The 25,768-nt window shown below is 51.3% G+C and overlaps 1 protein-coding gene across 14 annotated transcripts in view; it reads left to right on the top strand.

The window, feature by feature from the left end:
* MYO18B (myosin XVIIIB) overlaps nt 1-25,768 on the top strand; it is a 239,503-nt gene that overhangs the window by 64,960 nt on the left and 148,775 nt on the right. For all 14 annotated transcript variants that reach the window (XR_010836953.1, XR_010836954.1, XR_010836950.1 and 11 more), the window contains 6 exons: nt 1,631-1,711; nt 3,763-3,910; nt 10,102-10,261; nt 12,712-12,895; nt 13,644-13,866; nt 18,410-18,519. Coding sequence is in view for 7 of the 14 variants with exons in the window: in XM_067015387.1 (XP_066871488.1) it covers nt 1,631-1,711; nt 3,763-3,910; nt 10,102-10,261; nt 12,712-12,895; nt 13,644-13,866; nt 18,410-18,519 (906 nt within the window). In the remaining 7 variants the exon portion in view is untranslated. The remainder of the gene's footprint in view (nt 1-1,630; nt 1,712-3,762; nt 3,911-10,101; nt 10,262-12,711; nt 12,896-13,643; nt 13,867-18,409; nt 18,520-25,768) is intronic.

The raw sequence follows: 25,768 nt of genomic DNA, 5'->3' as shown, positions 1-25,768 counted from the left end.
CATATGGTAGCAGCCATCATATATTCTTTTCCCATAATATTTCACTTATTTCTGATGATCAAAGTAAAACATGTTTTTTATTTAAAAACTGGAAAGTGCGTATAAGTGTCAAGAAGCAGAAGACACAATCTCTTTTAGCCCCACCACCCAGAGGCAACAACTGTTACCACTGTCTGTATCTTATACCAGCCATTTTTCCATATATGGTCTTCTCTACAGATTTCCCATCCATCTGTACGCCCGAGTTTGTAGTCCTTTTCCTCATAGCATTATGTTATTCACATTTCCTCACTCCATTCACAGCTCTTAGTAAGGATGCATGTTTGTGCTTATGTCTGATTCTATCTGAACTCTCTTTTGGCCATCTGGGTTATTTCCACGTTTATGCTGTTATAAACAACACTGTGATGAACATCTTTGAGCATAGCATTATCTGGATATTTCTGGTTACTTTTATATGCCAACTGTTATTATCCATAGTTTTTTTTGCTCCATCCAGCACCCAGCACTCAGCCCAGCACTTACTAGGTACTCAGTAAATATTAGAAAAGTTTGCCCTGAGTTGTCGGTTCCTGACAGAGCTCTCACCGTGATGCTGACCACCCTGAGGATGAACAATATTAGGATGTTATTGGGATGCTGGTCTATATCCTTTCTTCTCACAGAAAGGCTAAGGGGTGACGATCCAAAAGAAATAAAGAACCCGAAGGAGCTGAATAGATATTTCTCCAAAGAAGATATACAGATGGTCCATAAGCACACGAAAAGATGTTCAGCATCACTAGTTCAGGGAAATGCAAATCCAAACCACATTGAGATACCATTTCACACCCACTAGACTAAAAAATGTAAGAAGTGTTGGGGAGGATGTAGAGAAGCTGGAACCCTTGTGCACAATAAAAATGGTGCAGCAGCTGTGGAATACAGTATGGTGTTTTTCTCAAAAAATTAAAAATAGAACTATCATTTGATCCAGCAATTCCACTTCTGGGTAGCTACCCAAAAGAATTTCAAGCAAGGTCTTGAAGAGATATTTGTGTACCCATGTTCACAGCAGTATCGTTTGTAATGGCCAAAAGGTAGAAGCAACCCAAGTGTCCATCAGTGGATGAGTGGATAAAGAAATGTGATCTATTCACACAAGGGGCTATTATTCAACCATAAAAAGGAAGGAAATTTTGACACATGCTACCACTGGACGAACCGTGAGGACGTTATGCTAAGTGTGCGATAATCCAGTCACAAAAGGACAAATCCTGTACGATTCTGTTCATATGAGATATTTATAGTAGCCAGATTCATAGACACAGAAATAGGGAGAGGGAGATGGGGAGTTGGTGTTTAATGGGTGCAGAGTTTCAGTTTTGCAAGGTGAGAAACGTTTTGGAGATGGATGGTGGTGACAGTTACACAACAGTGTGAATGTACTTTACACCAATGAACCGTGCACTTAAAAATGATTTAAATGTTAAATTTTATGCCACGTCTACTCTTACCACAATTAAAAAAAAAATAATAAAAAATGGCCAAGGTGTGACGATGAAAGTCCTCACTTTTCTTTGCTCCTTCAGAAGTTTCTTCCCCTTCAGCTCGTGGAAGAAGCTAATGCTGAACTTCTGTGACTTTCTAGGAAGATGTTCCTGTGCAATTTGACCTCCCGGAGCCGTCCCTGGGGACCACGGTGGCTGCTGTGGATCAGAGTCCTTCGCAGGTAACACGGCCTCTCAGATGCCGCACGGCCTTTTTAGAAATCCGGGCAGATTTGAGCCTTTGAGCTACTAGATCTCAAAGCTGCCTGCTCCTAGCATGACCCAGGGATTGTTAAAAACGTTGACGCCTGGGACCCACTCCCCGATTGCTCTGGGGTGTGTGGCCTGGGCAAAGAATATTTAAATCCCACCAGGTTGAGAATCTGAGTCTGCGTCTTAGAACGCACCCACACCTGGACTGTGTTCTGAGCTGAGGGGAGTCCAGGGCCGGTGCCCAGTGGTCTCCAGCCACTGTCACCTGGAAAGATCGGGTGTTCAGACGAAGGTGCTGTGCCCAGCAGAGACTGGGACGGTAGGGGCCCCTGGGGGATGGAGAGCGGGAGCGATGGTGGATCCAGGCTCTTGAGCTTCTTAGAGGCAGACTGGCTTTAGTTTGGGGGATACCTGAGGCATTATCTCCCTTTCCCCAGCCCCAGAAGCCACTGTGGTGACCCCAGATCCGCACCTATGCTCAACCGTTTCCCAGAGCTGCCCTCGGCCGTTGCACATCTTGGTGTGAAAGCGCTTGGGCTGTGGAACTTGCTGGGCTCCGGTCCGATCTTGGTGACCTTGGGCACGTCACTTAACCTCTCCAAGCCTCGGCTTCCTCATCACCCAAGTGGGAACGATAGATGATATCCCCTGGGTTGTTGTGAACGCCCGTGGTATCTGGCACGTAAAGTCCCCGCAGGGTGTGTGTGACACACAGTAGGTGTCCCGCAGGTTGCGTTTCTCCTGCACTTGGACACCTTGTCCTGGTTCCTTGGCTTCTCTGGGCTCACAGTGGGCTGTACCTGCCCCTGCAAATCTCTCAGTCTGTGAGCCCAGCTGGCCCTTCACACCTGCTGCTACTTCTTGCTGGCACCTCTCGGGCTGGTTCCCCGTCCCTGTCCTGCTTCCTCACCTGGGAGGGGCAGGCCTGAAGGGACCAGCCGGGCAGTGCAAGGAGGGAAGGACCATGGCATCCCCGGGACCCCTGGGCAGTGGCTGGAACAGCTACCTTTTGGGGATGGGCTGACTGTAGGTTTCAACCCCAGCAAGTAAGGCCAAGGTGAAGATTCAGGATACCTGGGATCCAGGTCCACTTCTGCCCCTGGGCCTCTCCACGTGACCCTGGATGTGTCCCTTCCCCTCTCTGGACCCCTCTCAGTGGGGGTATGGACTAATATTACTGAATTAGGGTGACCAACCGTGCTGGTTTGCCAGGGACTTTGCTGGCCTCAGCACTGAAATCCTTACGTCCTGGGAAGCCCCTGGCCCCAGGCACGCTGGCACGGTTGGCCATCATTTGCATCACATTCCCACTTTAACCACTTGGCACCATTTTCAGACGTGTCAGCCCACTGTGGGCCCTCGAATAAGTCCTGCAGACTCTCCAGGCCTCTTTCAGTTTCCCGTATGCAAAGCTTCAGGGTCACCTGGATGGTCTCTGACGCTGGGGGCTAGATTTAGAATTCTGCGTCTGTGCCCCTGAACCAACTTCACCTTCTCTAAGACATGCTTTGGGAACTTTTTTTTTTTTCCCCCCTCAAGATGTTAGTTTAAAAAAACACAAAGACTTCTAAGGGGAAGTGATGCGGATGGGATTAATCCTTTCATGTTTGGCCGTGCACGAATAGACCAGCTGCCTGTGTGGAGCCAGAGATGTGTAGTTTACAGAGTGCTTGCCCTTATAAAACCCTCACGGCAGCCCTCAGAGGAAAGTATTACCAGTCTCCATCTTGCAAAAGAGGAAAAATAAGGCTCAGAGAGGTGCAGTTAAGTTGCCCAAGGTCACCCTGGAAATGAAGACAGAGGCAGGATCTGGACCCCTGGTAACCAAGAGGCTGTTAGTTTTGTGGCTTCGACACCGAGAGTCTTGCAGTGAGTGGGAGTGTGGGTTGTAGGGAGTGTGGATCTAGGCCTGTGAGGCCTGGGAGGCAGGTCCCCCGACTCCCACGGGTGGGAAGGGAAGCCCGGGCCTGGCCTCCGTCAGGGGATCAGGACTCGTCAGTGTATCCTGATCTCCTGCCAGGTCCGCTTGCCAGCCGGAGGAGGTGCTGAGGACGCCAGGGGCCTCTTCTGGGTCCTGGATGAGGAGGTCCGGGTGGAGGGCTCCGGGGACGGCGTGGTGCTCGAGCGCCTCTGTGCCGCCTTTGAGAAGAAAGGCGCTGAAGCTGAAGGTGAGGGAGCGGGTCGGGGCCGGGGTGCTGAGTCCAGCCTGGGGTTAGAATCTGTCTTTGTCAAAGCCCCGACAAGGCCTGCACAGCAGGGCGGGGGAGTCTGAGTGCAGAAACGTCTGTGCAGCAAGTGCCTGGCTGTGCTTTCGTTCATTTGTGTGTTCATTCGTTCATGTATCCCTCAAGTGTCCTGAGCGGCTACCGTGTGCTGGGTACCATTCTATATGGCTGCAGACACACTGGTGGGATCCATGTCCTTGCTGGGGGGTAGTCGGGGACGGGGGAGATGACAGGCTAACACATAAGCACGTGTGTGGCCGCTGAGCCTGAGATGGCAGACTGGGGTTTGGCGGTGGGCAGCAGGCAGACCCCATTTCTCTGGGAGCCGGGGGCCCTCGGGGGGAGAGGTGTGCAGGTAAATCTGACAGAGAGCAGGGAGCGCAGCACAGGACGAGGCGGGCGATGTCATCTGGGCTCAGACCTCAAGCCCTTGCAGGCCTCACAGAAAACATCGGTCTTAACCCAAGAGCAATGGGAAGCCATGAAGGATTCTCGGCAGCGGTGGGTATAGTCAGATTCACGTCCTTAGGAAGTTCACCCAGACCGCAGTGTGGAGACACGATAGGAAGGAGGCCAGGGAGGTGAGAGCGGAGCTGCCTGCCCCGGGGAGGTGGGCAGACTATGGAGGTACCGAGCAGGCAGCGTCCCCAGCACTGGGTGATGGGCTGGATTGGCAGGAGGAAAAGTGCGAGGCGAGATGGGCACTTGAAGCTGGGACGGCGAGATCAGAGACCACAGGGTTTGGCACGCGTCAGCCTCAAGTTCAAGTCCGGCTACTCGTACTTGAACCGACATGGCACCGAACAAATCTCATGTAGTCTTGAACGGTGGGGTTGGAGCTCGCCCTGGCCTCCCTTTCACCAGAATTTCCGCTGCTGTGATTGGGTGGGAGGATGTACCTGAGGAGCTTTGTCATCAGCTGCCAGGTGCGACGTCATTGATGAGGAATCTCGTCATTGATGAGAATCTCATCCCTGTCGCTCCAGGGGTGGGAGGAATGCTGTCCGCACTCCGCGCGCAGGGCCCGTGCTCTGAGCTTTGTGCAGCGTCTGGTAGAATTCTGTCACGTGTGTGGAGGTCGACATTCTTACCCCCCAGGATGAGGAAAGTGAGCTCCAGAGAGAGGCTGGTAGAGACGCTTGCCTAAGATCACGCAGAGGGTGAGTGCAGAAGGCAGATTCAACACAAGCCGTGTCTGGATCTAAACCTCTGTGAGCCCCCCTCACCTGGCCGGCCCCAGGCACGCGAGAAGACAAACACACTCTGAGGTCTTTTAGGTCCTAAGTGACACGCTGGTCAGGATGTGGGCTCATTCATTCACTGGTTCATTCAACAGATATTTCAGGAGCACCTAAAATGTGGTGGCCACTGCCCTAGGCCAGGAAATACATCTGTGAACAAAACAAAAATCTCCACCCCAAGGGACTGACATTCTAGCAGAGGAGATGTATGATAAAGCAAAAAAAAAAAAAAAAAAAAAATCCGTAAGATGTTGAGGGCCACAGTTGTGATTTAGATCACTAAAGGAATGAGGGTTGGCAGTGAAAATGGCCAGGGATTCAGCCCTGGGACGTTCCAGGGTCAAGGGGCCAGGGACAAAGCTTGTGTCCAGCAGAGGCGGCCGGGGAGGAGTGGCCGGGGATGGAGGAGGAGAGTGGAAGGATGTGGCGCTCTGGAAGCCACAGGAGGAGGGGCGGACCAACCGAGTTGAATGCTCCTGAAAGGTCGAATGAGGCATGGCTGAGGAATGGCACTGACTTGGCCTGCGTGGAGGTCACTGACCACCAAGACAAGTACAGCTCCAATGGGAGCGTTGGGGGTCACCGTCTGACGGGAGTGGCTTATGAGAAATGCGGAGGAGGAGTCGGAGAAAGACGTGTGACAGCTCTCAGTGCCGCTGTGCCGGGGCCTCTGTCCGGGATACACCGCCAGCACTCCTGCGCTGCGTTTGCTGACAGCAGCAGAAACAGCGGTACCACCTGCTGGCTCCAGCCGCTCTCCCTGCACCGTGCCCAGAGCGTTAATACCCCGATGGCTCCTGGAGAGCTTGGGTCTGCGGCGACTTGCCCAGGGCCGACTCCTCGCCCAGGCAAGAGGGGCAGTGCCTGGGGCCCGCGGTACTCTTAGCGGCCCATGAAAGTCTTTTGATTTCTGTTAAAAGTAGAAGAAAAAAAAATGAACGTTTAGGTTAAGTACATTGTTTTAAGTATATGTTTTGGACTGAATTGTATTTCCCCTGCAAAAAAATTTATATATTGAATTCCTAACCCCTAGCACCCCAGAATGTGACTTTATATAGATACAGGGTCTTCAAAGAGGTAATAACGGTTAAATAAGGTCATTGAGGTGGGTCCTAATTTCATATGACTGGTCCTTAGGAGAAGAGATTAGGACACAGACATGCACAGAGGAAAGATGCAGGGAGAAGGCAGCCGTCTCCAAGCCAAGGAGAGAGGCCTCAATGAAACCAGCCCTGCTGACAACCCCTTGATCTTGGACTTCCAGCCTCCAGCCTCCAGACCTGTGGGAAAATTAATTTCTGTTGTTTAAGCTACCCAGTCTGCGGTACTTCGTTACGGCAGCTGTAGTAAGCTGATATAATACACTTATATATTAATAATATTAATCTATTTGCTTTTATACCAACAGTCGTGAAATGTAATTTTGTGTGTATGTGTATGTATGTATTTGTATACACACATATATATATATACACACACACAGAGCACGTATCTATCTATAGCTAGATCTGTATATGTGGAAAGAGAGACAGGAAGGGGCTCATGAAAGCAAAGTGCCCGGGGCCCGGGGGAAGTCGTAGCGCAGCCCTGGACTGCCCTCCCCCGGGAGGGTGGGGAGGGGGTCCTAGGGCTCCATGGGATGCTGTCAGTGATCATCTTTGTTCCGGAAGGTCACCTCTGTTTTCTGAGGTACGTCCGCCTCTGCCGGCCAGTGAACGGGGATGGAGGGGCAGATGAAACTGCTGTTTGTGGAGCCCTTAGTCTGAGCTGGGAATTGTGGGCTCCACTACGCCCCACCTCCCGGGGGCATCTGCGGCCTTGGAGAAGCCATGTGGCTGACCAGGGCCCCGTAGGCACAGAGAACGGAGCTGGCGCTGCGCCCGGGAGGCTTCACTCAGAGAGCCAGCCAGACCCCTGACCCTTCTCCAGGCTGTGAAAGCAGCCTCTGTCTGCAGGAAATGTCTCCAGGGTTCTGGAATGGTTTTCATTTTTCAGGGGGACGGTAGACCCACAGGAAGCCAGGAGGCAGATGTGTTAAAAGCCCACCCAGGCTTTGGACCCCTGAGACCTGGGTTGGTCCCCTGCTCCACTAGTTAGTTGCAACGCGTGTGAGCTCTGGGAAGTCGCCTCCCTCTCCCGTCTGTGAGATGGTGATAGCCCTGGGGGCTGGTGTGAGGGCGGAGGAGCTTGTGTGCGCCTAGAAGCGTTGGTACCTGCTCCTTCAGCTCCCTGCTCCAGGGCTCCTCCTCAGAGGCCTCCCTGACCCCTGTCTGTAGCTGTCCCCTCTTCAGCCACGTTGGCCCATCACAAGACGCCCCGCTTGTTGCCTTCAGGGCCCCTTTTGGGCTCTGGGATGTTTGGTGACCTGTTTGCTTTGCTTGCTTCTCGTCAATCCCCCGACCACCCTGTACACCCCGAGGGTGCGGGGTGCCCCTGGCTTGTTCTCTGCTGTCTCCCCAGTGCCTGGAGCACAGCAGGGCCCCCGTGGATACCTGCCATCTTCCCTTCCCCACCCCTCGCTTGCTCTGCTCCAGTCACACTGGTGATCCAGAATCGAATGAAGTGGAGTTCTCGAGTGGAATGTTTTTCGTCCTGATGTTTCGGCTAAAGACACAGAGTAGGGTCAGAAGTGGAAAGTGTCGTGTAGGGTGTGGCTGGGGCAGGACCCTCGGCCCCTCTCCTTTCCCTGCGAGGCCTGACCGTGCCGGTCCCAGACACCCCGAGCAGGACATGCTGCAAGGCTCTCGGTTCCCAGGGGAGAGATTCTTGTCTGGACCGACTGAGATAGACACATTAACTCAGACATTTTGGTATTAAATATATATATATATATTTTGCTTCTAGGGCTTTCTGATTAGCTCTTATCATCATCCCAACGTTTAATGGGAACGTTCACTCAAGCGGGACACATGGGGCTTTCTGGCTGACCCAGCTCGCTGTTTGTTGCCTCTCACCTAAGGTGCATGCTGGGCGCCAGTGATGCTTACATCACAGACCAGAGTGAGGACTGAGTGATGGAGGGTGGCCAGGGCTTAGCAGACATGAGCAGCCTTTCTTCACTCTGGGCCTCCTCCCCCTCCCCAAATGCCCTTGGGGTCATCATTCGAAGCAAACTCTGCGCCAGCTGCTGGACATCATGCTGAATGGACACGACCCCTGCCCTCACGTTGCTTCCGGTCCAGGGCAGGGAGGCAGCCTTGCAAACAGACACATGCAGCGTTGCAGGGCATCAGGGACGTGTGTCCCAGGGCCGAGTGTCTGCTCTGTCCCTTGCTCTTCTCTCTCTCTCTTTTTTAAATCTTTTGGCTGCACCGCGTGGCATGTGGGATCTTAGTTCCCCAACCAGGGATTGAACCCGGGTCCCCTGCACTGGAAGCACGGAGTCTCAGCCACTGGACCGCCAGGGAAGTGCCTTGCTCTTCTCTCAAGGGAAGGGCAGGGACTGCACGACTCTGAAGGGCTCGTGGGTCGCTCTTGACGCAGTGATACTTCGCTTAACCAGAAGTGTGCCTTTCTGGGAACTTTAATGATCCAGAACGTAGAGGAGATCCAGGAAGTGAGCACAAAGAATTTCCAAGCAGCCAAACAGACGGCAGAATCCATGCCCCTTACTTATCAGAACCTGAAGACTCTCGGACTTTGTTTATTTTGTGCAGAGTTCTGAGAAACGCTGTTTATTTTGTGCAGAGTTCTGAGAAACGCAGGTCCTTCATTTCTTAGCTCGGTGAAGTGTAGAGGAAGCAAATTAAGATTTAAGGGAGGCAGTCGAGATCCTAGATACGTGTTGGCCCATTGACAATCACGGGGTGAGAAAATGTAGAAAGGTCATTCAGAGTAGATACAAGAACTGAGATGGTACTACCCCTTCTGATAATAATTGGTCTGGAGCCATTACTTAGCCTGAGAGCATCACTGCAATGAGAGTGATATGAAAAATGATCAGGAATTCATTCATTCATTCATTCATCCATCCATTCATTCATTCATTCCACAAGCACTTCCAGACTCCAGTCATGTGCCAACCATGATGCTGGGCTCTGGGAATGTGAAGGTCAACGTTTTGTGATTCCAGAACATCAGCAAAAGTTTCAGTGCAGGAAATGGCAGTGACACCCACCACTGCTGCTTCCTGACTGACTGCTCTGGCGCCCCACCAAAGGACTTCACACAGCTTATCTCCTTCAGACCTTATGCCACCCTGGGAGACATGTACTGTTTAATCCACATTTTGGAGAGGAGGAGACTGAGGCTCAGAGATGTAGGTGGCTTGGCCTCTGTCCCACTGTAATAAATGGTCAAGTCAGGATTGGAGCACAGGTCTTCTCAACTCCACGCCCATTTGTTTCTCCCGCTCTGTCCCTTGGAACCAGGTGTCCGCCAGCATCTCCCAAGAATATGCTGTGCATTTATTTGGTAGCTGGTATTCAAGACAATTTCAGGTGGTAGGCACACATATTTTCAAAATATTTAATAATGGTGTATTTATTTCCACAAATACTGGAAAATAAATATGGCTGGCACACCAAGTCTGCAGTATAATGCTTCTGTATAAATACATTTTACTGGTAAAAATGTGAGTCGATTGAAAGAAAACATTAAGTAAATAACAGCCCAGGTGATACATGGGTATGGCAAAAATCATGGAGATTGTGTGTGCTGATGGTAGTTGGGATAAACAGGTATCCTGGATTTAAGAAAGCAAGGAGGTACAGAATCGAGTTTGGATGTAATGCACATAAATACACAAAGCAGGGGAAGTATGGGTGCCCAGAACTGGTAGCTTCAGCTAGGTTGGAACATAGTAAAATGGGAAAAGCGTGTTCTCAGTGATGCCAAGTGATGACAGAGTGTCCCCACCAGGTCCCAAGACTCATGCCCTGTATCTGCTTTCAGGGACCTCTGCCCTCCGGACCTGTGAGCAGCCCCTGCAGTGCGAGATCGCCCACCAGCTGGGACACGACCCCGTGCGCTATGACCTCACGGGCTGGCTCCACAGGGCCAAGCCTAATCTTTCGGCTCTGGATGCCCCCCAGGTCCTGCAGCAGTCGAAGAGGTGAGCCTGGCCAGGGCTGGGGACGGGCCGGGGCATTCAAGGTGCTGGGGCCATGAAGTCACAGCAACCCAGTGATGGAGAGCAGTACAGGAAACCCTCCCTAATGACGCAAAGACCCGTACTCAAATAGGAGCAGTTCAGCGTCTCCCAGGGCCAGCCTGAGTCCAGCTGACGAGAAAAGCCGGCCTTCTGGGGAAGTGGAACAAAAGCTAGGAAGCTGTGACTTCTTATTTTGGCTCTGGCCTTTCATTAAGTATCTGGTAGATGATGTGACTGGAAGGACTTTTACGGACATCTTCAAACTAGGGGGTCGTAAAACCAAAGTGATAATGTTTTGTAGCATTAAAAAAAGCTCACTGCATTTCTTGACTGCTCTGCTCAGAAGTGCTAGCAGAGGACTGCATTGACTTCAAAGAGCTATTGGGAAATGCTTGTCGTGTGTGTGTGTGTGTGTGTGCGTGCGTGCGTGCGTGCATGAGTGAAGCTCAGACCACAACATTTACTAACCACCTGCTATGCACCTGGCATCGGGGTGAACGCTTTATAAGCATCTTTTAAATTCTTAAACAGCTGTATACCTGGGCCCATTTTATAGATGAGAAAACTGAGGCCCCAGGAGGCCAAGTGGTTCACCTTTGACCACACAGCAAAAAAAAAAAAAAGTGGCAGAGCCGGGATACAATTTGGGTCTAGGTGGTCAGAGTTGATTGGAAAGCCTGTATCTGGGGGCGCTCAGGGGCGCACAGCTCCTGGAGAGAGATCAAGTCAGGGGATGGGGCAGAAGGAAGGATAACGAGCACATGGAGGGCTGTGTGGGGAGCCAGCAGACCTGGGTCAAGTCCCAGCCCTGCGCAGTGTCACCTGGGTGCCTGTGGCCAGTCCCTTTCCCTCCTCTGGGTTTCGCGCTTTCTCCACCATGACGTAAGGGTTTGTTGGGCAAGGCCATGTTGCACAGCTCTGGAGTCAGGCAAATGTACAAATGCTGCTTTTGCCTTTTTCAAACTGCGTGAGCTGGGTCACAGTTTCACAGTCTGAGAAATGGGAATGATGCTGCCAAGCTTACACGTGTGCTGTCAGGCTTTGGTGATGTAACATAACAGATGGCTTATTAAGGAGCCTGGTTCTTAGCTGGCCCTCAGCACACGTCTTGGGGCCTTGTAAATTTCCCTTCTGCTCTAAAATCCCATGGCTCAAGCTGAGTGAGGGGTGTAGGGTTAGGGAAGGGCAGGCACACCTTGGTTGATCAGATGGCCTGGTGAGTGGGGGATGTTCTGGGAAAAAGGAGCAACGTGTGCTTGCAGGTGAGAGAGCACGGCAGGTTGCAGGTAAATCCCAGCAGGGTGTCTTGCAGGCTTGAGAGCCAAGCGTTGGTGATTTTGAGAGCACACGGTGCTTTTTCTTGGCATGTGGTTCTGCAGCCAAGGTCGCTGGTGCACCAGGACTGCTGGTGTCGCTGTCTCATTCCTGGGCCCATCTAGTTTCTCAGGTGGGGCTTCCCAGGAGGTTCTCATGCCCACTCAGCTTTCGCTTCATATATACGGAGTGGAGGTCCAAAGAGGACAAGTGACCGCCCAAGGCACAAAGTGAATTGGAGCCCAGAAGTCAGGTCTCCCAACCCCACAGATGGGGCAGTCCTCGTGCAGGGGTCAGGGCTGTGGGCCCGACCTTCTCTCCCTGTACCAGGGCTCGGTGCCGACATCCTTCGCTCTCAGGGCTGCTGCTTCCAGGGGCTCCACGCCCCCCACTGCTCCCTCCCCAGATTTTTATTTCAACGTGAGTGTATTCAAGCCATTGTTGGTCTGTGTGCTCTGCCATGGATCTAACCACCCTCAGCACCCTTGGTGCATCTGGCAAGACTCATTTCCTTAACACTGGACAGTCGGGTAGGCGTAGAGGCGGGTGGATAATGGGTCTTGAGGGCTGGGACCGGGGTGGGGCCTGGACTTGCAGGGAGCGATGGAAGGTGCCCGCAGGTGTCCACTGGAGGGGATGGGCTGGTGCGAGCAGAGAGGCACGGGCCCTCCTCTGGGCCCCCGCTTCCTCCTAGGGCGCAGTAGGGTCTGCCTGGTGCTCAGGCTGTCTGTTCGCCAACAAGCACAGTAAGTACCTGCTGTGTACTGGACCTGTTCTCGGGATGACCGAGATGATTTTGCCCTCTAAGGAAGTGCAGGCGGGGTAGAATTCCTGCAGGTACGTAAGTGACGGAAATGTCCAGTAGAAGGAAAGCTGCTCTGAGGTCAGGGGAGGGAGAGAGGCATGGAGGAAGGGGCTTACATTTGTCACCGAGCAAAGGCTCGTGCGGCAGAAGGGACCATGAACGGAGTAGGCAGTTAGGGTGTGATTTGAGGGGAGGGTTCAGGAGGCAGATTAGCAGGAGGCAAGGGGAGTCCCCTTCACTCCACCCTGTGAGCCCCCTGAAGCACCTCTCTCTTTCCCCTCCTACCTGCCAGGGAGGAGCTGAGGGGCCTGTTCCAGTCCCGGGCCAAGCTGTCCCCTGTGTGCCGGGCCGTGGCCGGCCTGGAGGGCACCTCCCAGCAGGCCCAGCAGAGGAACTGCACGGTGAGGAGGACGTTTGCCAGCACCTTGGCCGCGGTGAAGAGGAAGGCCCCGTGCTCCCAGATCAAGCTGCAGATGGTGAGTGGGGGCCCTGTCCCCGTGGAGTCGTGGCCTCACTGCCCGCCTCCACCCACATCACCTCTGAGCTCCCCAGCAAGCCTGAAGGGGCGGGCAACACCCACGTTTCACCAAGGAAGAGACCGAGGCTCAGGGAAGCAAAGAAACTTGGTGGAAAGTGATCCGTCCAAGTCTGAGGCCAAAGCCTCAGCTCCTTGGTTTAACTTAAGCAGCTTCAGGAAGTTTGCAGGAACCACAGTTGCCCTCTTGACCAAGGTGACAAATGTCACAGCCAGACCAGCCCCGCCTGCCTTCCTCACCTCTCGCAGGCCTGCATGTTTACCTCTGGGCTCTCCATGGGGGAGGCAGCAGGACCCAGCACTGGCTGTAAAGATGTTACCTGGACACCTTGATCCAAAAACAAGTGGTCAGGCTGAGCTCAGGAGGGTGGGATGTGGGAAGGATTGGTTTGAAGAAATGACTCGTAGCATATTATACTGGAAATTTCGGCTAGTGGTCCATGCGGCCTTAGGCCGCTCGCTTGTCCTCTCCATGTCCCAATTTCTCCATCTGTTATAATAAGGGTTGTTATAAAGGTCCTTTATTTCTCATGAGCACGAATCAGGCCATGGATAGGAGGTCCTTGGTGTAGGACATAGGGGCCCCACAGAGATGCCCAGGCCAGACTGCATATACATTTGGGGAATGTTCAGACCCCTGTTTGTCTCACCCTGGGCCTGACCGCGACCCCGTCTCCTCTCTGTCCTAGGATGCGTTGATCAGCGTGCTCAGACGGTCTCAGTTACACTTCATCCACTGTCTGGTGCCGAGCCCAGTGGTGGAGAGCAGAGGCGGGCAGGGGTCTCTGACTCCACCGCAGCCTGGTAGAGACAAGCCCGGGGCAGGCGGGTCCCTGCCCTTGGACATCCCGGCCCTGAGGGTGCAGCTTGCAGGGTCCTACATCGTGGAGGCGCTGCGCCTGCACAGGGCAGGTAAGAGGCAGCCTGGGAGCGAGCGCCTTGTCTCTGACTCCTGGGACGCGCGCCTGGACCAGTGGCAGCCGAGGGACAGGAGCATCAGCTGTGTGCCAGGAGCTCTCCACGCAGCACCCCGTCGAAACTGCCCAGCAACCCTGTGAGGGGGGAGCTATGATTACCCCATTTTACAGATGAAGAAACTGAAGCTCAGGGAGGAGAAGGGACTTGCTTAGGGTCACACAGCGGGATGCGCCAGAGCCTAGGTTTATGCCGAGGTCTCTTTGAGTCCAAAGCCCATCTTATTTCCTGACTTAGTTGTGAACTCCTGGATGGCCATGGATGGGTCTTACTCATCTTCCTTTCAACAACAAACATCTCAGGGGCATTTGCCTTGGAGCGGAGGGTGAAATTTCCACAACGATTAATATTTGGTCTTCAAGACACTCAGCCTGGTTTGGGAGATCCGTGTGGAAACAAGCTTGGTCCATGATGGGACCAGGGCGTGTGTCACATGGGGATGCCCAGAGGAGGAAGCAGGGAGACCGGGAAGACCTCCTGGAGGAGATAATGTCTTAGTTGAGTCTTGGAAAGAAGCAGGTAGCTCACCTTTGGCCGGTGCAGGGTGAGGAAAAGCTTGGTCGAGGGATCACCGTATGCAAAGGCAGGGAGGCATGGCGGAGCCTTGGTTTTCAGGGAATCGGGTTCAAAATGAGTGGGGGATTGTGGGAGATGAGGGGCGGAGCCACCAGGAGAGACAGCCTGTGAGTGCTGTCTTTGGAAGTTTGGCTTTCCAGGGTCCAGCTGAGGAGATGATGGAGTGATAGGGGAATGAGGGGTCTCAGCCAAAGGAACGAAGTGTCAGGCCTGTGTTCGAGAAAGCAAGCGTGCACAGGGTTCCCCCATTAGCTCATCTTACGAGTTGAGTTTGATCTGAAAATTTCCCATTCTCTTCTGCCTCTGAGACCCCATAGGCCACCGCCTGGGTTCCCCTCCTTGCCAGAAACAGCTCCGGCGAAGTCAGCGGATGGGGCGGCAGGGTTGGCGGGGAGTCTGGGTGGGCACCCATTTGTTTAATACTCCTGTGGTCACTGACACCTCAGCTTGTGGTCGCTGCCCCCGTGTCCTCCCACCGCGTTAATACGGAACCCTGGGCATGAGGTAGTTGACGGAGAAGCCGGGAGCAGCTGGAAGCAAAGATGAGCCCCTTGCTCCCTTCAGCGTCACATTGACTTTCCCACCGGTCCACGCAACCACAGGCACCGGAAGACAGATACTGTCGCACGGGAGGAGCGAGGTGGTCACAGCCCGTGGCTGATCGACTGTGCCCCGCCGGCGGGAGGCTCCCTGGCCCGTGGGTTAGAGTCCCTGCGCGCAGGCACGGGCCAGTGTCCCCTTCCTCCCTGCGGGTCCGCCCTCTGCGTTCTCAGCGCCGCCCGACTCAGAGGGAGGTTCCAGCTCAGTGAAGGGTTGAAGTCTCGTGATACAGCTTCCCAAATTTCTGTCTCCCAGACCTGGTTCATTTCCTCATTGTTTTCTTGGTTTTTTTTAAAAAAAATTAATTTATTTCTGGCTGCATTGGGTCTTCATTGCTGTGCAGGCTTTCTCTAGTTGTGGCGAGCAGGGGCTACTCTTCGTTGCAGCACGCGGGCTTCTCGTTGTGGTGGCTTCTCTTGTTGCGGAGCATGCGCAGTATGCGTGCGGGCTCAGTAGGTGTGGCGCACGGGCTTGGTGGCTCTGCGGCATATGGGATCTTCCCGGACCAGGGCTCAAACCCACGTACCCTGCGTTGGCAGGCAGATTCTTAACCACTGCAGCACCAGGGAAGCCCTCCTCATTGTCTTCTGCTCTGAGTCACTTCTGTCTCACACCATACAAGCAGTATTTACAAGCATTCAAAGATCCATACACATGTATCACATTTATGATTTGGAATCTGTGCACACGTAACGTACACCCGAAAAGACGTTGTTTTATTGTGCTTTGCTTTATTGCGCTTCACAGAGAGTGCACTTTTTTACAAACCGAAGGCTTGTGGGTAACCCTGTGTCAAGCCAGTCTGTTGTCACCGCTTTTTCCTACAGCATTTGCTCACTTTGTGTCTTTGTGTCACATTTTGGCAATTCTTGCAATGTTTCCAACCCACCACCAGCAAAAATTTACAACTCGCTGAGGGCTGAGATGACGATTAGTATTTTTTAGTAATAAAGTATTTTAAAAATTTTTTAAATTTATTTTTATAAAAACATAGAATTATAGTGTATCAATTTACTTATTCAATTAATACCCTTTAGTAAAAATAAAATGAAGTAATTGTAAAATTCAACAGGAAGATACTAGTAATAAAGTTTTTTTAAATTAAAGTATGTACATTGTTTTTTAGAAGTAATGGTATTGCATGCTTAATAGAATACAGTATAGTCTAGGGACTTCCCTGGTGGTGCAGTGGGTAAGACTCCATGCTCCCAGTGCAGGGGGCCCGGCTTTGATCCCGGGTCAGGGAGCTAGTTCCCGCGCGCATGCCGCAACAAAGATCCTGCGTGCTGCAACTAAGACCCGGCGCAGCCAAAATAAATAGATAAATAAATATTTTTTAAAAGATGAGTTTAACATTGAAAAAAAAAAGAATATAGTATAGTCTAAAGATAACTTTTATACGCACTGGGAAACCAGAAAGTTTGGGGGATGCTTTATTGCGATGTTTGATTTGTTGCAGTGGTCTGGAACTGAACCTGCAACATGTCAGGTGTGCCTGAATTCGTATACACGTGCACGCATGATGCACACGTACATGTGCTGTTTCTCAGGTACCTATGATGTGCTGGGCGCTGCGGTTCCGCATACTAATTGATGTTGTTCTCCCAAAGCCCTTAGCACGATGCCTGGAGGAGAGTAAATGCCTAGCAGACGTTACATATGGGGCAGACTGGTGGGCACAGGTCAGACTCTGGAGCCAGTTGGCCTGGGCTTGACTGTGGCTGACACTGGCAGGTCCGCCTGCCTTTTATCTCCTGTGATAGCTCAGGTCTCAGAGAGCTGTCGAGTGGGTTGATGAATTAATAAGGGAATAACAGAAAAGTGCCTGGACCTGGGAAAGTGCTCAGAACACATTAGCCTCCTTTATTGGGTTGGCCAGAAAGTTCATTCGGGGTGGCACAGCAAAACCTGAACGAACTTTTTGGCCAACGCAGTACTACAATCATCATTGGATTTAATCTTCATCGTGACTGTGTGACAGGAGATCTTATTACTCTCATCTGATGAGTGAAGAACTTGAATCTCAAAGAGATAGGGTCATTTGTCTCTGGTCAGAGGGCTAATCAGGGCAGATGTGAGATATGAACCCAAGTAAGTCTGACTCAGAAGGACAGGCCTGTAACCTCCCAGCCCCCAGGTCTCTGTGCGGTCAGCATCCTTCCAACCTGACCTGGAACCCTCCTCTTCCCCCAGGAAGGCTTCATGGATTTGCCACATGTACCCACCGTGACTCTTCCTCATGGTTTGTGCATTTGGCTTATTTGTAAAGTGAAGTCTCAAAATGGAGTGAGATTTCACCAGACCTTCTCCCATCCAGCCACTTGAGGGGTCTTTTTAAGGCACCTGAGGATCTACCACAGCCCTTGTATCCAGGATGAAGTCCAAGCTTCGAGGTCTGGAATTTGATTTCAAGTTCCTTGGGGACCCAGTCCCTGCTTGTCTTTGACCTCATTGTTCGTTACTCTCCACTGGATTCGTTTTCATCGTTGTCTGGGTTTGGATCCCATCTGGGAGAGTTAGGGTTGACTTCACCCTGGGCTGCATGACTTGAACTCTGTGGGCCTCAATTTCCAATCTATATAATGGGTGTAATACAGTCCCCAGAGTGTCTGTAACACAAGGAAGTTGTTTTCCTAGTGTCTTGCACACATAAAAGCTCAGTAACTGCTTTTGCTGTGACTGTGAAACAAACCTTGTATTTTCCTGCTGTGGCTCTCCCTCTGCCTGGACTTCCTTCCACACCAAACCCTCTGGCACACTCTCATGGCCCCTTCAAAGGCCAGCTCGAGCATCACCCTCTCTCAGTAGCTTTTCAGATGCCACTTCCCAGTTTCCACACAGAAGGGTGCAGCTGTGTCCATCCTACATGTTAGATTTAACATGCGTCTGATGCAGCATTTCCCACATGCAGTCTGTGGGGCGGTAAAAAGTATTGAACCAAAAAAATTTTTTTTCCATGGTCCAACAGGTTTGGAGAACTGTGGGTTAAGCGAAGCTAATCAGGGCATCTTCCCTGCAGAGGGTCTGGAGCCTTTGATGTCAGTGCTCCCACAGCCTGCGACCTTCTGAGAGGCAGATGAGGGGGCAGCTTTTTCAAACTTCCATTGGAGCCTTTTGTAGGGTCCTTGTTCTGGGGAATGCAGTTGGGAAATGCTGATTGAACCCAATTTCTTAAATTAGCAAATGGGGAAACTGAGGCCCCAGGACGTGAGGGCACACAATGGTAGCAGGGCTGGGAGCGGACCCCTGGACCCCTGGGCTGGGCTTCTCATTTGGATCCTTTGTTCTGCTCCCCCCACCCCAGGCTACGCTGACCACATGGGGCTCACTCAGTTCCGCCGAAGATTTCAGGTGCTGGACCCTCTGCTCATGAAGAAGCTCATGTCGGCCCCCGAGAGAGTGGATGAGAAGAAGGTATGTGGAGCCAGGTGATGGGGAGGTGGAGGCCCCAATGCTTCTGCTCCGTAGGGGACGGCCCCGGGGGCAGCTGGGGCGGCTGGGATCCGAGAGCTGGGCCTTGGGGGCTGAGATGACGGTGAGAATGGTCCTTCTGAAACCCTGCATGAGGAAGTGCAGGGAAAGAATTAGAGCCACGAAAAGAGCCAGGTGCCAGCCAGGAGGGCTCCTAGCAAGATGAAAAGTCTTCATTCCGGGCTTCCCTGGTGGCACAGTGGTTGAGAGTCTGTCTGCCGATGCAGGGGACACGGGTTCGTGCCCTGGTCCGGGAAGATCCCACGTGCCGCGGAGCGGCTGGGCCCCGTGAGCCGTGGCCGCTGAGCCTGCGCGTCCGGAGCCTGTGCTCCGCAACGGGAGAGGCCACGACAGTGAGAGGCCCGCGTACCGCAAAAAAAAAAAAAGTCATCATTACCACGCATAGGAGTGTTCCACTCAGTACCAGCACCCTGAGATACGGTCTATGAAAAGAGGGCTCTATGGTCCCAAACACTCCCCCTCAGGGCCTTTGCACTAACTGTCCCCTCTGCCTGGAGCACTTTTCTCCCCAGTCCTCACCTGGCCAGTGTCATTGTCATCTTGCTATTCAGATCTTGGCTCAGATGCTATTCTCCATCACATCATCTTGTTTCAATAGTTGCATAGCACTTATCGTTATCTGAAATTATACACAGATTGCCTGTGTGTTCTCTAGCTCACAGCAGGTGTTCGATAAATTTCCCATTGGATGAATGAATGAATTCCAGGTTAGGTACCTAACCTTGTTATTTCTGCCCCTGGGTATCTCCTCTCTCCATCTCTTCTGTAAACTTCTGGAGCCGGAAGTCTTCACCCCTAGTGCCAAAGCCTCGGTAAATGTTTCTATTGAGAACGGACACCGGCTAATCAATGATGATAGAGCTCTTGAGAATTTGCAAAGCGCTAGTGCATCCTCACAACAGACCTGCAAGACAAGAGCTATTACCTCTCTTTTATAAATGAGGAGACGTAGGCTCATGGAGATGAATGATTCCCTTGAGGCCACACAGCCGAGCATTCATGGGTTTTGTCCTTGAACCCAAATTTCTTGATTCCAGGGAGTGCTTTTGAGAAAGCCTGGGCTCCAGAGTCAAACAGACCTGCAGTTGACTCCCAGCTGGGGCTGTGTGAACTTAAACGAGTGAATCCATCTTTCTGCCTCAGTTTCCTCATCTGTAAAATGGGAACAACAATAATACCAACTCCAGCGGGGCATTTGGAGGATTGTATGTAATAGTATAATTGATGTGCTTGATGCAGGGCCCGGCATATACTAAGGGCTCATTATATATGAACTACTGTCAGCAGCATCAGCAGCACCATCATCATCTTTCGAGGTCAGAGTGATGGCAGCCAAGCCACACAGACTGGATATTCACAACCGTGTTGAAACTCCCCCTCCAACTGAGTGTGCCCGTGCGTGCCTGAGCTCAGAGTTGTGAGGCAAGAAGAGGGAAAAGAGTCACAATTCTTAAGTGCTCTCTGGGCTCTTTTCTGCAACAGGGGCCAGGGTGCAGGCCACCTCCTGCAGACAAGGCGGCATTTCTCTCTGGCCCTCCTGAGTCACCGTGGGGAGGGGACCTCAGACCCAAGCTGGTGTGGAGCAAGGCTATCCCCTCCAACCCATCTTGGAGAGCACGAAACTCTGCCTGGCTTGGTGCCACCGGCCACTCTGTACCAAGCTTCATTGGGGTTCTTTATCCTAGGTCCCCCCCAGTCTTAATCTCCGTTCAGAGCATCTGGAATGGAACCATTGAAAGGGGCTTGGGCTCCTCTGCAGTTGAAAACAGCACAGAAGTGGGGCGTGGGGGAGCTCTCTGCGGGGGCAGTGGGGGTAGCATATGGAGGCATTTCTATTCTGGACGACTCAGCAGTTCTCTCTTGTAGCCAGACCGAAGCCACCTCCATACACTCTCTGGAGGCCTCGGAAAGTGGAAAATTACAAGTGGAATGGACTTGGGAGTTTTTGCTGCTTCTTATTCTCTTTTTATTTGCCCACAAATTTCATTTGCTGCAGCATAGGATTTTGGTAGCAACAAAAGGAAACGCCATCCTGCCTCTTATGAAAAAGCTGATAAATATTCATTTGCCAGGCAACATGATATGCCATGAATTATACATGAACACGTGCTTGGGTGGGCAAACTGTCAGCCTCTGTGTGCAAAGCATTTAAGACCTCAGGATTTAATAAGACAAGTCTGACAGCTAGAAAAGGTCAATATTATCATTAGACACTAGACAGCAGCAGAGGGCATTCATTGTCGGGGTGTGAAATGGGCCTTGGTGCATCCCCTGTGTGCCCAACATGCACGTGCTGCTTAGACAAGGCTCTTTCCAAGTGAAGTACTCTCATTTGGAGGGTCCCTGATGGATATTTTGTGCTCCCGAAACAAAAATAGTGCGTGCCTTTTACCACAGTTGCACAAACCCTCATCACAGAATATCAGGCGTAATGTGAAAAGGTTACAGCCCTCAGTAGATAAAGCCTCCCTGCTCTGGGAATTATCCCCGTTTTACAGCAGAGGCAGCTGAGGCTGTCACCCCCCAGCCGGGCAGTGGGGCAGTGGTAGAGCTGGGATTTGAACTCAGGCTCTCAAATTCCTCACATAGGGCTTTTTACTGTTTATTGTGGTAAAATAACACGTAACATAAAATTTACCATCTTAACCATTTTCAAGCGTACTTAACCGTTTTTAAGCATAGTGACCGTAAGTACATTCATATTGTTGTGAAGCCACCGCTGCCATCCATCCATCCATGGATCCATCCATCCATCTCCAGAACTCTTCATTTTCCAAAACTGAGACTGTCCTCATTGAACACTGACTGCCCATCCCCCGCCCCCCAACCAGCCCTTGGCAGCCACCATTTTGCTTTCTGTCTCAATGAATTTGACTGCTCTAGGGACCTCATATAAGTGGAATCATGTAGTATTTGTCCTTTTGTAACTGGCTTATTGCACGCAGTATGATGTCCTCAAGGTTCATCCATGTTGTAGCACGTGTTGCAGCACATTCTTAAAAGAAGAATTTCCTTCTTTTAAGGCTGAATACTGTTCCATTGTGTTTATGTAGTACAGCATTTTGTTTAGCCATCCTCTCTCAGTGGACACTTGGACTGCTTCCACCTTTTGGCTATTCTGAATGACCCTGTATGAACACAGTGTACAAATACCTCTTTGAGACCTTGTTTTTGATTCTTTTGGGTATATACCCAAAGTGGAGCGGCTGGATCATATGGTGATCCTGTGTTTAATTTTTTGAGGAACCTCCAAACTGTTTTCCGTAATGGCTGCATCATTTTATATACCCCCCAACGAGGGTTCCAGTTTCTCCACGTCTTTGCCAACGTTTGTTATTTTCTGGGTGTTCTGTTTGTTTGTTTTGCAGTAGTTATCCTAACAGGTGGGAGGTGGCAGCTCATTGTGGTTTTGATTTGCAGCTCTCCGATGGTCAGGGCTGGTGGGCATCTTTTCATGTTCATACAGGACTTCGGAACGGGAGCCTTTTGAAGACAGAGTATTCGGTGAAGTCTTGTATAGAATGTGCCATCCGTGATGTTAATTTAAAATAATTATTATTGATCCCATCCAACTGTAACCAAGTGCCTGCTTTGCACCAGGCCCTGTGCTAGCTGCCAGAGAGACAGGAACGAACAGAACACAGCTTCGTTGGGAAGAAAGATGAAAATGAGTAATTTCCAGACAGAGGGGTAGTTTTAGGATGCCCCAGGAAACACATCTAAAACTTCAGATTTTTGCATCAGGGGTGAGGGTGGGACATTCAGGGAAGACACCTGAGAGCAGATGACGATTGAGTTGAGCTTTCTGGGACAATTTCGAGGAATTAAGTAAGAGAAAGAGTACAGGGCAAGCCACCTCGGGAACAGCGTGTACAGAGACCCAGAGTCACGAGGTTACATGGCTAATCTAGCGTGGCTGGAGCATAACTGCTGCCAAGTGTCAAGAAAAGGGTCTGAGGTTGTTGGCAGGGGCCAGACCGCAGTCACTGTTAGTAGACATAGAGTCTGGGCTTTATCAGGTGGTCATCAGCAGGAGCATGGCTTTGAAGACCAGATTGTTATTATTTGAACTGGCTTAAGCACAGTTATGAAGGAAGTCAAGTCCACGCGGCCCGTTCCGTGGCCCTCTGTAGGAAGCACTGTGCTCACGCTGACTTCCAGCCGTTGAGGATTCCTGTCTCTCTTCTAGACACCCAGGCACCTGCTCCGGCCTCCAAAATGACCCTGCCTCCCATCTCTAACCATCGTGGGTCCCATTCCTCTCTCCCGCTTTATCCCATCTGGTTACGATTATGCCTTAACCCACGCTGAAGCCCTCCCAGAGTGAGCTCAGGCAGGTTCCCGGCAGAGCTCATTCGGTTCACCTTGGCTCCGTTCCCAGATTCTGGTCCCTTCAGTCTCTCTGCTGCTGAGGCAGCAATCGCTGAGTCTCCCTGATCCACGATAGGAAAGCCCTGGGCCCACCCTCTTCCCCTGAGTCTACAGTGATGGTTGATTTTAGCCAACCAAATCTGTGTCCCTGGGGGCCTGATCTGAACACACCGAAGGCATGCCAGTCTGTCTTCTCAAAGGCAGCCACTCTTGTTCCGTCTTAGACCCTGGTAGACACTCCCGATCTCCTCTGAATTTGTCTCAGAGTCCTTTTCTGCTGGGGAGAGGCTCCCGTGAGCCCGTGACTGGGACGGAGGGGTGTGGGTAGGGAGAGAGGGAGCTGTCCGTTCTCATGATTCGAAACGATTTTTACAGGGCCTTCCATAGCCTTAGCCCTCTGGAATTTATTCTTCATCCTTTCCTTTCTCACCTTGCTGTCCTCCTCCACTTTGGGTCTACTGTTTGAATAACTCTACATGTTTTTCCATTCTGTGTTAACCAACCCAGTTACATAAATATGTGTGTGTTATTTATACGTTCGTCCATATAGTTTATGCCTTGTACCAGACATTCTGTTTACAGTCTTGAGCCTATAAAGAACAGAGATATAGTCCCCACCCTTGTGGAATGATTTGATCAGTGTGTAAGTGAGCGATTTCAGTGGTTAAAAGCATATGGCTTGGAGTCAGACAGACTTTGGTTCCAATCCTGGTATCTGCCATCTCTCTTTCCATTGATCCGTGCCCCATGATGCTTCATAGCTGTATGACCAGGGACGACATGTGATAGGGCATAACAGAGTGCCTGGCGCATAGTAGGTGCCCAGACACATGGCAGCCATTGGGTCATGGTGTGGGTTTCCTGGAGAAGGTGCTGTACCGACAGCAGCCAAATGGTTTACTAGGAGAGCATCTGTCTCCACAGACGTGGGTTCCCTGCATCACACTACCTGCTGAGGATTGAGTTGGGGAAGCTCTTCCCAGCCGTGGCTCTTTGTGGCTCCTGGAGTGTTCCGCTGCTTGTCTGGCATGTTCAGCTTAACGTGAGATGTCAGAGTGTGTGCTTTTTATTGAACATTGGAGAGAAAGCTCTGTGCAAAATTCTAGGACACAAAAGGATTCTGCAGGTGGAGGCGTGAGTCGGGTTTCTCCCAGGTACATTGAAGGACTCACAATTGGAGCCTAGAATGGTAAAGGTGAAGCGTGGTGTCATCACAGTGCCAAAGAGGGGCTTGTAACCTCAGAACCTCCACCAGTTATTAGTACTTATTGAAACTTAGCATGTGCCAGGCATGATATTCAGTACATTATGTGCATTGTAAGAGCTGCTTAGGAGTCTTTAAGTCCAGCCTCCAAGCCCACAGAGGGTTTCTGTTGACTGCTTTTTGTTGGTTTGTTTTCTTGAGTATAGGTCACATTTTGCAATTTCTTTGTGTGTCTTGTGATTTTTTTTTGAAAGCTGGCCATTTTCAATAGCATACAACTGCATCTCTAAACTCTGCTCTTTTCCCAGTTCCTTGGTAACTTACCTGAACTAGGGTTGTGCAGTCTGGCCCCTCCGTGTTGTGAGGCTGCTGCCATCTCTTTTCAGTTTGTTTCACTCTTGTGTTTATTATAAACAGCGGTTTCTCAAGAGCTGCCCCTGTGTCAGCACAGCTTAGTGGCCAGGAGAGGTTGTGGTCAAACGTTCTGAATCTGTGAAGCTTTTATCTAATTCTCACAGTACTCTGTGTGGGTTGGAAAATGTATTCGACATTCAGGCATTTACAGTGTGCCACAGCTTTTACTTTCTGTGTGGCTCTTTCACATGTTTTCTGCCTGTGCACGTGGCTTTATATTTCAGTAGGGCTGTTCAGATGCCCAAGGCTCTCTCAGTCGCTCCGGTGCCTGCGTGTAGCTTTCCAGATCGCCAGGAATATATGGGAGGTTCTCAAGGCCCACTCTGACTGCCCCATTCCCTATATCTCCTTGTTATAGGGACGTGGCTAGTCACTGGCCCATTGCTTGCCCCTCTCAGGATAACAGTCTTAGGCTAGCTGTGCCATTGACTTTCTCCATTTGTTTGCTGCCAAGACAGTGCTCCTGGGTGTGGGATTTCCCCTTACTTTGATCCTTGTAAGTGAACCCCTCCTGGCAGCAAAGTGGATGGTTTTCACAGCTTGCCTCGCCCTGGTAGGACCACAGCAGTGACAGAGCTTAGTGGGGAGTGGAAGGGTCTTGGCCATGATTGCCATAAACTCCCACTGTTCTTAAAGGCCCAGTAGTTTCTCTTGAATAAATGTTTCTCAATTTGCTGTTATCCCCTTGCTCAATTTCCAGAGTATCAAAGTTGTTGTTTTTGAAAACTGTATCCATTTCTATCACTGTTTTGGGGGCAGAGGATTTATCAAGCTCCTTGTACGACATTCTGGAAGTCTCACTCCTACACTACTTTCGGGGTCTCAATTAGACCGCCACCACATCCTTGTAGCACAGGCGTGACTACTCCTATTCTAGAGTAGGGCACCAGAGGACCCGAGAGGAGGAGCGGTGTGCTCAGGGTCACACAGCTAGCGAAAGTTGGAGCTGTACTGGATCGCAGCATCCGAGGGCAGAGAACAAGCTGAGTTCTCTGATTCCCTGGGGTTGTGTCCCCCTCCATTACTTCTCTCTTTTTTTTTTTTTTTTTTTTTTTTTGGTACGCGGGCCTCTCACTGTTTTGGCCTCTCCCGTTGCGGAGCACAGGCTCCGGACGCGCAGGCGCAGCAGCCATGGCTCACGGGCCCAGCCGCTCCGCGCCACGTGGGATCCTCCCGGACTGG

The sequence above is a fragment of the Kogia breviceps genome, chromosome 15 (genome assembly GCF_026419965.1).
Source record: "Kogia breviceps isolate mKogBre1 chromosome 15, mKogBre1 haplotype 1, whole genome shotgun sequence".
In the NCBI taxonomy this organism is placed as follows: domain Eukaryota; kingdom Metazoa; phylum Chordata; class Mammalia; order Artiodactyla; family Physeteridae; genus Kogia; species Kogia breviceps.
The sequence above is the reverse complement of the archived record's forward strand: the minus strand, read 5'-3'. Positions and strand labels throughout refer to the sequence as shown.